Source organism: Anopheles coluzzii, chromosome 3 (genome assembly GCF_943734685.1).
Source record: "Anopheles coluzzii chromosome 3, AcolN3, whole genome shotgun sequence".
Lineage (NCBI taxonomy): Eukaryota > Metazoa > Arthropoda > Insecta > Diptera > Culicidae > Anopheles > Anopheles coluzzii.
Genome location: NC_064671.1, coordinates 54,874,824 through 54,889,679, shown reverse-complemented (window position 1 = coordinate 54,889,679; position 14,856 = coordinate 54,874,824). Strand labels below are relative to the sequence as shown.

General features: G+C 38.0%; 1 protein-coding gene across 1 annotated transcript; it reads right to left on the bottom strand.

Moving 5' to 3' along the window:
* Positions 1 to 7,741: 7,741 nt before the first annotated feature.
* LOC120958552 (uncharacterized) lies at positions 7,742 to 12,310 on the bottom strand. Its single transcript, XM_040381434.2, has 3 exons — positions 12,171 to 12,310; positions 11,942 to 12,057; positions 7,742 to 11,866 (listed from the first exon to the last, which is right to left on the bottom strand). Exons 2-3 carry the CDS (start codon positions 11,954 to 11,956, stop codon positions 8,906 to 8,908), a joined length of 2,976 nt encoding a protein of 991 aa, XP_040237368.2. The 5' UTR covers positions 11,957 to 12,057; positions 12,171 to 12,310; the 3' UTR covers positions 7,742 to 8,905.
* Positions 12,311 to 14,856: the final 2,546 nt, after the last annotated feature.

Genomic DNA, 14,856 nt, shown 5'->3' with positions numbered 1-14,856 from the left:
GGCCAAACTGATAAGGCTAGTTAGAATGACTATGACCATCGTCACATGCCAAGTGAGGGTGGATGGAAAACTCTCAGGACCTTTTGCTTTTGCTATAGGGCCATCCGCAACTCGAGGGTGGAGACGACGGGAATCATCTTCTATAAGTCAACCCAGATCCTGGCATACGCTGATGATATAGACATCATTGGTCTCCGGCTCTCCTATGTAGCAGAAGCCTACCAAAGAATCGAGCAGGCGGCAGAGAACCTCGGATTGCAGATAAACGAGGCAAAGACCAAACTGATGGTGGCAACATCAGCGGGCCTACCAATAAATAATCAGAATCTACGTAGGCGTGACGTGCAGATCGGTGAACTCACTTTTGAAGTCGTCCCACAATTCACCTATCTTGGGTCAAAGGTCAACAACGACAATAGCATGGAAGCTGAGTTGCGCGCAAGGATGCTGGCTGCCAACCGGTCATTCTACAGCCTGAAAAATCAGTTCACCTCAAAGAACCTGTCGCGACGGACGAAGCTGGGACTATATAGTACCTATATAGTACAGTATCGGACAGAATGATAGGACCCTAGTTTTTTCAACGCACCGTAAACTTGTTTTGCCACGTTACTTGTGTTTGTGTGTGTGTGTGTGTGTGTGTGTGTGTGTGTGTGTGTGTGCGAGTCTGTGTGTGTGTGTGCGAGTGCGCGGGTTTTTGTCTGAAGAAACGTAGCTTGACATGGTTTCATATTGCATTGAAAGCATTCTGTTTATGTGTGTTATCATGTGAAACAGCGTGCGTTCACACTTGGATAAATGCTAAAGTTTGCATCGACAGCAGCGCTTGTTCCCCGGACGAGAACGCAGGTGTGCTGTTTCATGAATGTGAATACGACACCGGTGCGAAATGAAAACGCGCACAATAGCAATGAACTCGGCATTCCCTCACAGGTGTTTCTCCAGTGCACGCCATTGAAAGGCATGCGTGCATCTTTGCGTTGAACGTTGTGTGCGCATGGGAAACTTTGTGTGTGCATTGAGCAAGCGCGCAGGTGTTCTTTTCAATGGGCGTTTTGTTTCATGAGCGCGGCAGTATTCTGTTCTGGTTTTGAATGGATACATGCTCACTCGCTTACTCATTGATTGTTTTTATCCATACGCTTTTTTGCTGCTCGACAACGATGTGATTCATCGCGTATAAAAGCAGAACGCAGGCAGTGCACGGCATCAGTCGTGTCCAAGTTTTTAACCAGTTTGTTCTTGACGGTCTAAGCAAGCAATTTTTATTACAATGGGTCGAGGTAAACATTGTACCGATTATCAGCGCCATATCATTAAGCGAATGGCGGCTGCTGGCATTAAGCGCAGAACGATCGAGTTCGTGATGGAACGATCGCGCACTTTTGTGGCGAACGCGCTTCGGACAACCGAAACGCGCAAGTCACCCGGACGTCCTCGGAAGACCACGGCGGAGGAAGACCGTAAGATTGTTAACATATCGAAGAAACATCCGTTTAGCTCGGCACCAGAGATCCGAGGCAGACTGAAATTGGCGGTGACGCCGAGAACAGTTCAGCGAAGATTGGTCAGTGCCGGGCTACTCGCGCGAGTGCCAGTCAAAGTGCCCAATTTAACACCTGCGCATAAAAACGCACGGGTGTTATTTGCAATTGAGCACATGTTCTTCGATGAAGAGGATTGGCGCAGGGTTTTGTGGTCAGACGAGTCAAAATTCAATCGACAGGGGTCGGACGGACGTAGGTTGGTTCGGCGCCCTGTTAATTGTGCTCTTGATCCGAAGTACTGCTTCAAAACTTTCAAGCATGGCGGTGGTAGTCTCATGGTGTGGGGATGCTTCTCCTACTATGGGATGGGTCCGTTGGTTCGAATCCACGGTAATTTAAATCGGTTTGGGTATCGAGATATTCTTGATACTCATTTGCTATCACACGCTAGGAAAAACCTTCCTCGGTCTTGGATGTTTATGCAAGACAACGATTCTAAGCATACTTCCGGGACTGTCCAAACTTGGCTTGCTGACAACAATGTCAAAACAATGAAGTGGCCAGCCCTTAGCCCGGATCTCAATCCCATTGAGAACCTCTGGGCAATTTTCAAGAAGAGGCTGGGTAAAAACATACCGGAAGATCTGGATCATCTCTTCGATCACATGCAAGAGGTGTGGAGCAAAATTCCACCTGAAACGATCCAGAATCTGGTGATGTCGATGCGTCAACACATGATTAATGTCATCGTGGGCGACGGCAATAAGATCAAAAACTGAGCTTATTGCATTTTTGAATAGGGATCACTGCTCGCGAGGGCGGTGGTCCTGCAAATTACAACAAAAACCTAACCCAAAACACAAAAAAACTACTGACAAATCTATCCGAAACGACCTACTTGTGAAACAAACACACACATCAATACACATTCAAACATACATACACACACACACACACACACACACACATGCACACACACACACACATACACACACACACAAACACAAACACATACAAACCACACATAAACTTGACCCAACGGGTGCATGGTGCGTTAAAAAACCAATGCCCTATCTTTCTGTCCGATACTGTACCAGTACTCACATACGCCTCTGAGATATGGACACTGTCCAAATCTGACGAAACCGTCTTAGCCGCGTTCGAGAGGAAGATGCTCAGAAGGATACTTGGCCCCGTATGTGTGGAAGGACAATGGAGGAGCCGCTATAATGACGAGCTATAGATGTACGGCGACCTCACTGTCGTACAGCGTATAAAGCTCGCCAGGCTCCGGTGGGCTGGCCAAGTTATACGCATGGAAACGGACGACCCTTTTAGGCCGTCCATAAGGACAGAGGAGGCGTGGTAGGCCCAAATTGAGGTGGCAAGATGGCGTGGAGGCGTCCGCCATTAAGGCCGAGATAACGGACTGGCAGACGAAGGCGCGAGACCGCGAGCGGTTCCGGACACTCCTGAGGCAGGCCAAGAGCGCAAAGCGGTTGTAGCGCCGGATAAGTAAGTAAGTAAGCTTCATCAGCTTCAAAAGTTGTCTCCTTATTTGGAATGAAAATACGTTATACACAAGCGCTATCTCTATAATGATTCGCTTACTACTTTGACACTAGCGAAAAGCTTCTAGACCTCCTTTTTTGTTTTCCTCCTTAAATTCCAACGCGCAATGTTTCATCCCCTTCTCACCTCTTTTGATGTTATTTGAAAACCTATAAAATGGTTTTCCTGGGTGTTTCGGACAATTATTCGTACATAATCATGCCTCACATTTCCTACGCAATTTGCATTTGGAAAAGTTGTTTACATCTAAGCAGCCTCGAGCAGAGCTCATTTTGACAGAAGTGATCGCCTCAATAGCAAATTACAGTGCTTGCGTGTGGGACACTTTTCACATATTTCGCTTAGTGAAAAATTTACTTCGAATCGAGCACACTCATCCACATCCACTCACATGGGTAGACTACAGCCGTTATCCAATATTGTAGTTAACATTTTCATCACTCAATTTTATTAATTTTTTTACGATAAAATTATGAAAGAAATCAATATTACGGCAGTAGTTCTAGCTCTCTCTTTCTCTTCTTTTCATTGGCACAACAACCGTTGTCGGTCAAGGCCTGCCTGTACCCACTAGTGAAGTGAGCTCGGCTTTCAGTGACTTATTATTACCATAGCAGGATAGTTAGTCCTACGTATGGGGGCACGGTCTATTCGGGACTTGAACTCATGACGGGCATGTTTTGTTAAGTCGTCCAAGTTGACGACTGTACCACCAGACCGGCCCGGACCGGAGTAGTTCTAGCTTCTTCTTCTTCTTCTTTGGCTCAACAACCGATGTCGGTTAAGGCCTGCCTGTACCCACTTGTGGGCTTGGCTTTCAGTGACTAATTGATTCCCCCCCATAGCAGGATAGTCAGTCCTACGTATGGCGGCGCGGTCTATTTGGGGATTGAACCCATGACGGGCATGTTGTTAAGTCGTACGAGTTTACGACTGTACTACGAGACCGGCACAACCACCGGCAGTTCTAGCTATTCATATGCAAATAGCTTCAAAAGTAAGTTTAATTTATATTATAGTTTTTTATATTATTTTATATTAGTTTTATATTAGTTTTATATATTATATTTATATTATATTTTTCTTCAAATCGCAAAAAAACGAGTGTTCAAATAGTTTTGGTAACCGCTGCTCTTATTTTTGGAGGTCGCCTCTCTTCATCTCGTCTCCCTTGACTGTTTGCAAACGTGAGTCTCATGTGCTATTTGTTTTCATTGTATTTCGTTTTCACTTTCCTTATTTTGTTTGTTTATGTCCTTTTGTACGGTTTTGATCTGGGTTATATGCAGTCTGTTTATTAACTGGACGTTTAAATGTAGAGTATGGATAACTTTAAAGATAGTCTTTAAAAATATTTGCTTTACGTTAGCTATTGTTAAGCCATTTAAACAAACCATTGAATATCAATAAACATTCTACTTAAATACATTTACAATTACAAGAAGCCCGCAAACAAGAGCATACTAGCAAATATAGTAATTTATGTTGATTTTTAAGTGAGGGTAGCGTTTTTTTAAACTTAAACAGAAAAACACCAATGATAGGAAACAAATGTTATAAAATCGCTTTAAGTCACAAGATTCATTATCAAAACGTAATTAGTTTTTCGTTGTTGTATTTCTAACCTACACTTTCTTCTCTAAACAATATTTTCCAGCCAGTGAAACAAAGTTTATGTTAACGTCACTAAGTTTTAGCCAACAGTATGCACCCATAGATTCTGACAATTGCATTCATACAAATTATAGGAAAGTTTCACCACATACTGTTAAATCGCATATCCTTTCCTGGTATGCAGAGTCCAAGCCCAATAATCAAATGACTGTAAACTTTGCCAACAAATCCTAATTGCTTGAGAAAGGTTCCTAAAACAGGAAGAATGGGTAAGATCTCTTGCATTCTACACTTCAGGAGCATAAATAGAGCTTAAGCTTGTTTTGCGGTGTATGAATGATGCTTCAATCAGTTTTACTTTTCTCTGTTTTAATGACTATGAAGACAAAGCACTCTAATAAAGCCGTTTATCTACAAACATTCTGGTCATGATGTTGTTTATACTTTAAGCAAAAAACACAAATAATATTCTTAATACTAAACATCCGTTACGGTGTGCTTCTATTAATATAATGTTCAATAAAACATATTTTCTTACTCAAAATGTTTTTCGCACAATCAAATTGAGCGTCAACATGCTCTATAAGTTTTGGATTTCTGCATACAAAAAGTCTTGCTTGCTGAACTAGCTTTACCTCAATCCAAAATGTCTATCCCAGCGATTGAAACTTTCAACGTTTCTTTAGAATTCACCAAACTCGTAACCGCTATCAGAATGATGTTTGTGGCCTCCGTGCAACTGTTCTTAGAGGTATGAGCATAAACAAACTTCGAATTTGAACTATACACCAAATCTACCAGCATAACCAAACAATCTCAAGAAATTGGTTTACGATCAATTTACTCTTAACATTTATAAAAAGAAATTTAAATTTTTAAACAAAACGTGGATACAATATTATTACAGATGAATAGAATAAATAAACGAGGTCTATTTGCAAACACTACTTATATGTACGTACGTATGTTCATCAAAAATTATTTTTAAACCACATTTTAAATTGAATATTCATTGTTGAATTGATTGAATATTATATAAGAGAAAATAGTTGTTGCTCATAATCAAGAGGTAATTTTCTACCAACGGTTTTAATAGCATCAACTTACATAAACAGTACTTGTCACAAAAGTAACGAAATTGGTTGCGGTTGTAATAGGACACTTGCTCTCACTCACTCACGACACTTGCTTGCTTGCAACAATAAATCAATTCTATCGGTAGTTTGTTTAACTAAGGAGCACTTAGTTCAATTGTCAAAAGTAAACGATAAGCAACGAATAGGTACGCCCTTTTGTTGCTGTAGCAAACGTGCGATCTCAAATCCATGGTTGGCATATCTACAAGAGAATCCATTTCAGTATACCCTTCAGCAGTGCAGTATCAGATTGAAACAGTGCTGTAATTGGTGGACAAAATTATTTTTCTTTTAAATCAATTACACAAACCGTATGGGGCAACCAAATTTCCCTAAATAAAATTAAATACTGTTTAAGCAATAGATATGTTAACAGTAAAGCAATTGAAAAACATATCAATCAAATTGGCACTTAACTGTCCAGTCTATACACTATTTGCGACGATTGTCACGAGCAGCTTCTCTGAAAGACTACTGGCTAATGATTAGTTATTCCGTGTTAACTTCAAAGTGAATTTCGTCTAAATAAATTTTACTGCGTTAGTAGATCATATAAATCTTCATTAAACCCCGATAAGAGATAACCCAATTATTTTTCTAATTGTTTAATGGTTAATTTATTTAATTTCATTATATTATTATAACAATAAATTTAATACACTATAACATCAGTATAAACATATTTGGACATGGATTTTCATAAATCGCAAGCTGGATGCAAGTGAATAGTTGCAAAATAGGTTTACTATGTTTACTCACATAACGAGTTTAATCCGTTCCAATGACTCAGCTGTCATGCAAAAATGTCATTATGAGAAAAACTATTTGCCTTGTAATTTTTATGCGAAGCAACATAATTCAGAATGCTAAAACAACACATTCTGTAACCGCAATGAATGAATCGAGTCCAAACATTAAAACTTTGCCTTTTTGAACGAATAGCAAGTATCTTTCTTCTATCCCTTTCTCTTCTATCCCGTAAGTCTTTCTTCTATCCCTTTCTACGCCCCTAACCGTGTTCTTCGAAACCGCCCTCCCCTAGTGATCCCTTCCCGCCGAACTGCAGTGGGCCGTAATGACCCCCTTCTTCGTGCAATTCGTCGATTTAACTGTGTATATTCTATGTTTGATTTCAACCTTCCCTTATCCTCTTTCCGATCCCGCATTAGAACCCTCCATAATCCCGTGCTGCCTTAATTTTAAATTTTTAAATTTTAAATTCTAATTTTCTAAAAAAAAAAATTTTCTCAAATTTTAGATAATTTGTGTTTATTTTTGTTAGGTTAGGAAATCAGGTAATAAGTATTATTTAAGTATTTGTGTAACCAAAAGGTAGACAAATAAATTTGAATATGAATATACAAAAAAGTATATTAAAAAAATGCACTGCTAAAACAATGTGGAAAGTAATTTATGGATAGAGCATTATGTTTTCCGGTTAAGACATACAGTGAACCCTCTCTTGTTTGACACCTCTACAATTTGAAAACCCTCTCTTATTTGAACATTTTGCACAGTCCCTTGATTTCCAGTACATTTTTGTTCCTCTAATTTGGAAAACCTCTGAAATCTGTGTCCCTCTTATTTGTGTATGGTGTTGCCATAGTTATTGAATGATGTATGCTCAAATTGGCAATCCTGTTCGCAGTTTCCTATAACAACAGTTAAGGCTGCATACTAAATGTTCTGTCTCTTTCTTGTTTGCATGGACCTTTCATGCACTTTCCACCTCTGTAATTTGAAAACCCCTCTTATTCGACAGTCCCATCGCCTCTCAAATAAGAGAGGGTTCATTGTAATATGTTTTTATATAAGGTTATATAACAAGTTAAATATAGCAAATATCACTGAATGACTTGATACAATCAAATAATATTGTTATACTCTTCGGAAAAAAACAGCACAATAAATGGTTCTGTAAACAAATAATAATATGGACATGAATTAATGCACATATCTCATTTTATTATAAATTTGCTTACGATAGCTACAGCCTACGTGGAGATTGTATTGCTAAATTTAATATATAAAATAAATCGATCGGGGAAGACACCTTCTTCTCATTGTTTGATGCAATTGTTTGATAAATTATACGTATGAGCGGCTAGGTCCATACGGGGAATGAACTCTGTATCGCTATGTTGTTAGTGTCAGTCAGTGGTTTTCAACCTTTGCAAACCTAGGAAGAACGAAGGATGTGATTCCCTATCTCAAGTCTATGAGCTCGAGGCGGAATTGCATATTTTTCTTTTTCAATGGATTGTTAGATATGTATACCATACGGATATTTATGTATATGTTTACTTTATGAACTTATACATATGCGTTTGAAAGCTTTTGCTTTATGGATATATTTGTATCTATGTATATATATAGCGTAGCCGTTGTATTTATCAGCACAAATGTCAATTATGACTGCAAAAAATACGTCAACCGATTTCATGTCCAATTAAAATGTGTACTTTTCATTCCATTTTTCCTTACTTAAGACATTACGAATTATGCGATACAAAGATATATCATGACTTGATTTTTTACCCGTTAATGAATTTCTCCTTCTAGACAACTTCAGTCGTTTATCGTATAAAGAACGACATAATTTATCATAGTATTAACTGTTGTTGCTGCATTGTGTGAGCAATGCTCTTAATGAGAACAACAATTCACCTTACCGATAACCTCGAAGAAGCTTCTAGCAACTACTGTACAGTGATAACTGCATACCTTCTCAGATCCGCTGCAGTCATACAACACACCATTTCGACACTGTAGGGCTCCTGTCTCTGTGCCTCCAATTTGCTTATGCCTTTCTCTTTTCGTTATCTATTTTCATCCATGCTCAGTATGCATTTGTGCACTAATTGCCGGTACACGTAGAGCGATGTAATTAGAAAATTCCTTTCGAAATGATTGATGTTGCCATTAAGAAGGACATGAAAATTTCTTTATACAGTTTATTGATCATCCGTTCCGACGAAATAGTACTTGGAATACCACATCCTACTTTGTTGGCGCACTAGTAGTATAAAGTCATAGGATGTAGTTGAGCGAGACGAAGGGAGCTAAAATTTATGTACTCATTTGTCTTTGGTTTGATTAACGGCTGCCGGATGTGATACGTTGTCCTTGAATGACTGAAAAGTTCCGGAAATGCTCGCGATAGTGTGCGTTTTTTGTTTTACCCAGATGGTACATCAGAAGCTTACTCAGGTATCCATTCTGTGGATCTTCTAAAATCTGCCTTAACTGCTGAGAATCGTAAGCGACTGTTTTACCTTGCATCAAGGCTTCTGCAGCAAAATAATCCCGAAACAAACGGTGCTCGAACCTCAGCAAATTGTTCTCAAGCACTACCAATCCTATATCAAGAAGGAAACCAAATTTCGACATGTCGATCGTTTGCTCAGGGTGAAAGGTGAGTAATGCAGCAACTTCACAATGCCCATCGTGAGCTGCTTGTTTCAACGTTTCGGCAGCCATCCGTTGTTGCCCGATGCCCATTACCTGTATGGCACGTTGGTTTGATTCATAAAACTGTTTCTCCAAATAACGTTCTAGTAGAGCACCAAAATTGGCTATTATTGTTTTGTCTTCTTCGTATATTTCAGCTAAAAGCTTTATCTGAAATGGATTTCCCACGATCCAATCAGTGTATCTAGAACGCAAGTACTGAAGTAAGTTCACGGCCGCTGAATGACTATCAAAGTTCCACCATCTGGTTAAAAAAGCAACGCACTGCGGTTCATCGAAAGGTAGTAACGACACGATTCGTGCTTGAGGTAGCGCTGCTCGTAAATGATCTGTTTCGTGAGGTCGTGTTGCGATCAATAAATTTCGCATACGAAAAGGATGTTGGAGAAACAGCTGAGATGCCTTTTCGACAGAAATTCTGTAGCGATTAATGACACTGTCATATCCGTCGACCAATACGATCAATTTCCCAGTATTTAGGATGGCATTACGAAACAGTACTTGTCCAAAACGAGTACCCGCGGCGAAAAAACACTTAGTAACGTGTTTTACCGCATCTTCTACACTGAGTGTACTGGCGTTCAATTTTGTAATTTCTTCTAGAGTTTCGGTGTAAAACTTTAAATGCATAAGACATATGACATGATCTGGCAGGGTGGTAAATAACCGATCGATGAACTTTTGCAGGAACGTAGTTTTTCCCATGCCTGGAACATTCGATAATATCACTGCCCTATTGTTAGTTAAAAGCTGATCAAATTCTGTTTCATCTACTACACTGTTATTACTAGCCAGTTTTCGAGCAAAATATTGCCCCTTAAGTTGACATTGATACTTAAAACTGTACGCTATAGGATCTACCTGATTCATTAGCAACTGAGAAATGAACTCCATGTCCAAAAGACGTAGTGCAATCTCCTCGGACAACAAATCACTTAAACGAACTTCACGATGTTGTAGTACGATTTTCTTTTCAAGCAACTTTTGACGCGATTTTTGACTCATGTCGCGAAGCTCAAACCGATCGCAATGTACATACTTGATGTTCTCAGAAAAAAACTCCTTCTGTACATCACAAGCAATGTAGATAGCTTTCAAATTGGTCAGTACATCAAACTTGTGCCATACATTTCTAATAGCTGAACGACAACACTTGTCATTAGACACGATCACTATTACCTTACGAGACATGTTTTTCAAAAACAGTGTACAGCATTCAAGTTCTTCAAAATCGTGAAAATGTGCATCAAATACTACAAACTGTTCTTGCAACGTCATCAATGCTTGTAACACTCTGGAAGCGCTCACTTCAGCATTATATGCAGCTAATACTAGCATATTATGATTTTTCGATGTAGCCAAAAACTGTTCTATAGGAGCGAGGAGGGTATTTCGTTCAAACACGTACCCTGTTGCAGGATTCGATTTTTGATACTCTTCCGATTTGAGCAACCACTTTTTACCCACAATACGAGCACGTGAATTACTGCAAATTCGTTCCCAGTCGTCGCCATTAAGAAACTGTCCCTCCGTATCTCGTATCCACCGATCCACTTGATCGAACACTGCGCGCATATACTCATCCACTTGTTCTTTTAACCCAAACACTTCCACTTTTGTTATTGCTTCCAGCTCAATAAAGTTTGGCTGGTCTGTGGCTAGTAAGAGATGGTCGAAAAAATGTATCACTTCTTCTCGTTGCACTCTGTAGTCTCTCCAATCCTTTACTGCTATGTCTTGGTTAATGGGTTTGCATAAGAACCCTGGTTCAAAGAGTAGCTTCAGCTTTCCATTGACTATTGTTCTATTAAGATCACTAATGCAAAAATCATCGCATTTCAAAATAGATCGTAGCGTTCGCTCAAGCAAAAATCTAAACTTTTTCACATACGGACAAATGTTTTCATCATCCGCAAGAAACGTTTCTCGAAACAATTGCCGTTCTATGTCAAATACGTCGCGTACAAGTAATGTATGAAATTCGTGAAATATACCATTTGGATTTATCGATATTTTTTTACGCTGAATTAACTGTTCGGCTAATTTTCGCGCAACCTCACAGATTGGCGAAATGCGATCAATTAACTGCTCAATAAAGTCAGTGCACTCAGTATTGAAGCGATAGAGCGACGATTCTTTGCCTCTGCAGCGTACGTTTAGCGTGCGAAGAAACTCGTCCGTTGCTGGTTCAACGGGATTGATTACTTTCATGACGTTTTCGTCCACCTTGAGGTTGGTGTAGATAACAATGTACTTAAGGCGTTCACCCTGGAACATTTCTTCTTGCTTCAGCCCGAGAAACGAATCAAAATATTTCGGCAAGCTATATTCGGTAGTCGTTTTCAGTAGATCATCCATAATGATGCGCTTCGATTCGTCTTGCTTATGTTTAGCCTGCACCAAGCAATACTGATCCACGTCTAGCAGATGCATTACTATATCGTCGAATTTTCCAGCCAATGCTACTTCGACACCAATCTCAAATCGATTGCCACTTGCAGCTAGGCGAGAGAAATACAACGTCGAAAGTCGAAGCTGGTTTAAGTATCCTTCAGTACCAGATCCAGGATTTTTCTTGTAACGCCGCTACGAGAAAAAAAAATGTTATTAGTGTATTAACATCACACATTACATTTTTTACTAAACAAGAAGACATTTTACCCTTTGTGTATCCATCTCAAATTTTCGTATGTCGTATTTACATTTTAAACATATTAGTAAATAATCATCAATCCGTTTACAGAAACATTGTTTGAAGTATTCTCTCTAACACAAACCTACAATGATTGTTTTAAATATTAATACAGAAGGGTATTAATCATTGTTTCAATGATAAAAACTAAATTCTCCAGTAAAGCACTGTACAAATCTTGGTCTATTCTTCACTTACAATCAAGATCGCATTATCTTCTCAAAGCGAACAACTGATGGGTTAGGAGAAAACAATGTTTACAAGGTATACACACCAAGTGTGATCAATTGCAAATCGTCAAGTTAACTGCCCTGCGGTACTGGGATGAATGACATGAGCCAATTTGGTTACTCAAAAATCAATGCCCATCGTTATCGCCAATTCTAATCGTTTTTTCTTATCTGTTTCACGTCTACTGCCAAAGTCATTGTATACTGATAAGCTCACAGACACCAAGCTACCGATAAAAATGAATTGTGTTGACCGTTTACAGGAAGTAAATTTTATTGATGTATTTGTATGCGATGTTTTTGTTTGTCAGATATTGGTTTTATTCATAAATTTCACTAAGCAATACGGCCGAAGCCGTTCTTTCTGAATAAAAAAATGTACTAAAGCATAAATATTTGAAGAACGATAACACACCTTTCCGTCATATAATACACAACTTTATGTAAAAAAATAGCATAAGTATTTATTCCTTAACATAATCAAGTCGATGATTTTGAAAGAAATGACACTTGTTCTGAATGTGTTGTGACAACAACATGTGAATTGCAAAGCAATCTTTTCAAATTCTCATTTTTTTCAAATATTATGTGTATATTCTTTTTCATATCTCTTTTTGACCTAACGATCTACGGCTTTCGAAACTTATTCAGTACTACGCAGTTGGAAAGTCAGTCCTTGCTACGGGCCGACGGCTCATATGAGATTTGAACCCGCGAAGGGAAAGTTGTAAAGTCGTTTGAGTTAACGATTGTACTACGGACCGCTTCATCATTTTAAGTGAATTACAGTCGATTGATGCATGACACAAACAGTCCTTTTGGTTACGTTCACGTAAATGACATTTACGACATATTCGTAAACGAGATAAATTAAAAACAATAGTTGTAAAATACTTATTCGAACATGTTGATTAAAAGACATATTACAGCATTTCTGATCTAAAAGAACTTAACCCAATAAAACTAGTAATAAGGTGATATACAACGTCCTAATTGAGCTACTCTTCATTAAACTTATATTGATAATGCCATATCTCATTATCACTCCTAATCCATAAATCACCAAGTTATACTAATAGCATAACATTGATCACATAAAAAACAAGTAAAAATCTTCCTTTGCAGTTTCTATCAATAACATTTTAAAATTTATGACTTCTGCAGTTTAATTTTCTCGCAAAACTGCTAGATAAATTTATTACCTTGCTTCTCTCTAAGAAACCATGCGGTGAGCCACAATCGATGACGCTAACAGTTTTGACCAAAACGATATCCATATACTTTGATGTAGGCAATAAAGACACTGTTTCTATATGACTTTTTTTCGCACAACATTCCCAAAATGCAAGCTTAAATCCAAACCGTAAAACAAACGATAAAGAAAAAAAGGTGAGATATAATTTGTATAATGTTAATAATTGAAATAATAAACATATAAGTTCTTCAAATATTTTCACACTGATTATTTCACTCAGTGAAATTGCAACATGTTTTTTTAATGTCATTAAATTTGTATCTAACATGTCATCAATATGATGTAATATTTATTAACGCGGATTTGACTGTTTCAATGTATTTTCAATACAAATTATCAAGGAACAGTGCTTCATTTGAATATATTCAGTCAGTATTAATGAATTACTCTATGCAAATAAGAAACCATCTTAATAGGATTAATTTAGAATATCCTTTAGAATAAACTAAATCAATCCAAAAGTAGTTTATTTACACATGGTAAAGTAGTAAAGCTGCGAAAACCTATTAAGCAATCGGTGATCATAAAACATTTTGCAAGATGTTGGGCAGATGTAACGAACGGTTTAACAATAACCTAAGCAAAGACTTTTATGGGAATAATTAATATCTATTCCGAAGGGTTCAAAAAGGAGCAATGTAGAAGTGTTTGGTCAGCAGAAAGCATATGTTCTTAAGAAAGTGAAAATCCAAGAGGGCTTAACTAGGTTTGTGCTTGGTTAAATATTTACAAAGCATTTTCTTCATAATTAATGCAGAAACTGAAGGCATGAGCAAACGTACTGCTATGTTTGAAATAACCGCCTTGGAATCCTTTACTTCCGTCTGTACGACTGCAAAACAGCCGTGGGCATTTAATGATAGACAGCATACGCTGCCTGGTGGAAACAACCAAAGCGTTAATTCTAAATTTGATAATGCCACAAATCTTATTTGTTTCGGCTTTTATACACACTGCATCATGAAATAGTATACAACACTCCAGTCCATTTGCAATAAACAAACAAAAATAAGATATATTTTAATTTACTAAGCAAAAATGTATTTAATATTGGTATGCTTTCGAGTGTTACGCTATTCACTTTACAGTTAATTGTATGAAGCCAACTTAAGAGACTTCAAAAATGCATTTCCTTAAGGTGTATGTTTTATTACACATTTACTTGTGGTCATTGCATGCCAATTTAAATTAGGTATGAAGCGCTAATCATGATGCTACATAGACTGTTACAGAATAAAACATATTAAACTAAATTATTGTTTTTCACTCCTCACTCTCTTTCAGAAAATAAACATTGCTGTACACACACATGACAAAAAACCTTGCACATCCATGACATTAATAATATACCATTTCAAATTTGCACAAGGCGAAACTTCTTCTTCTTTTAGATTCATTT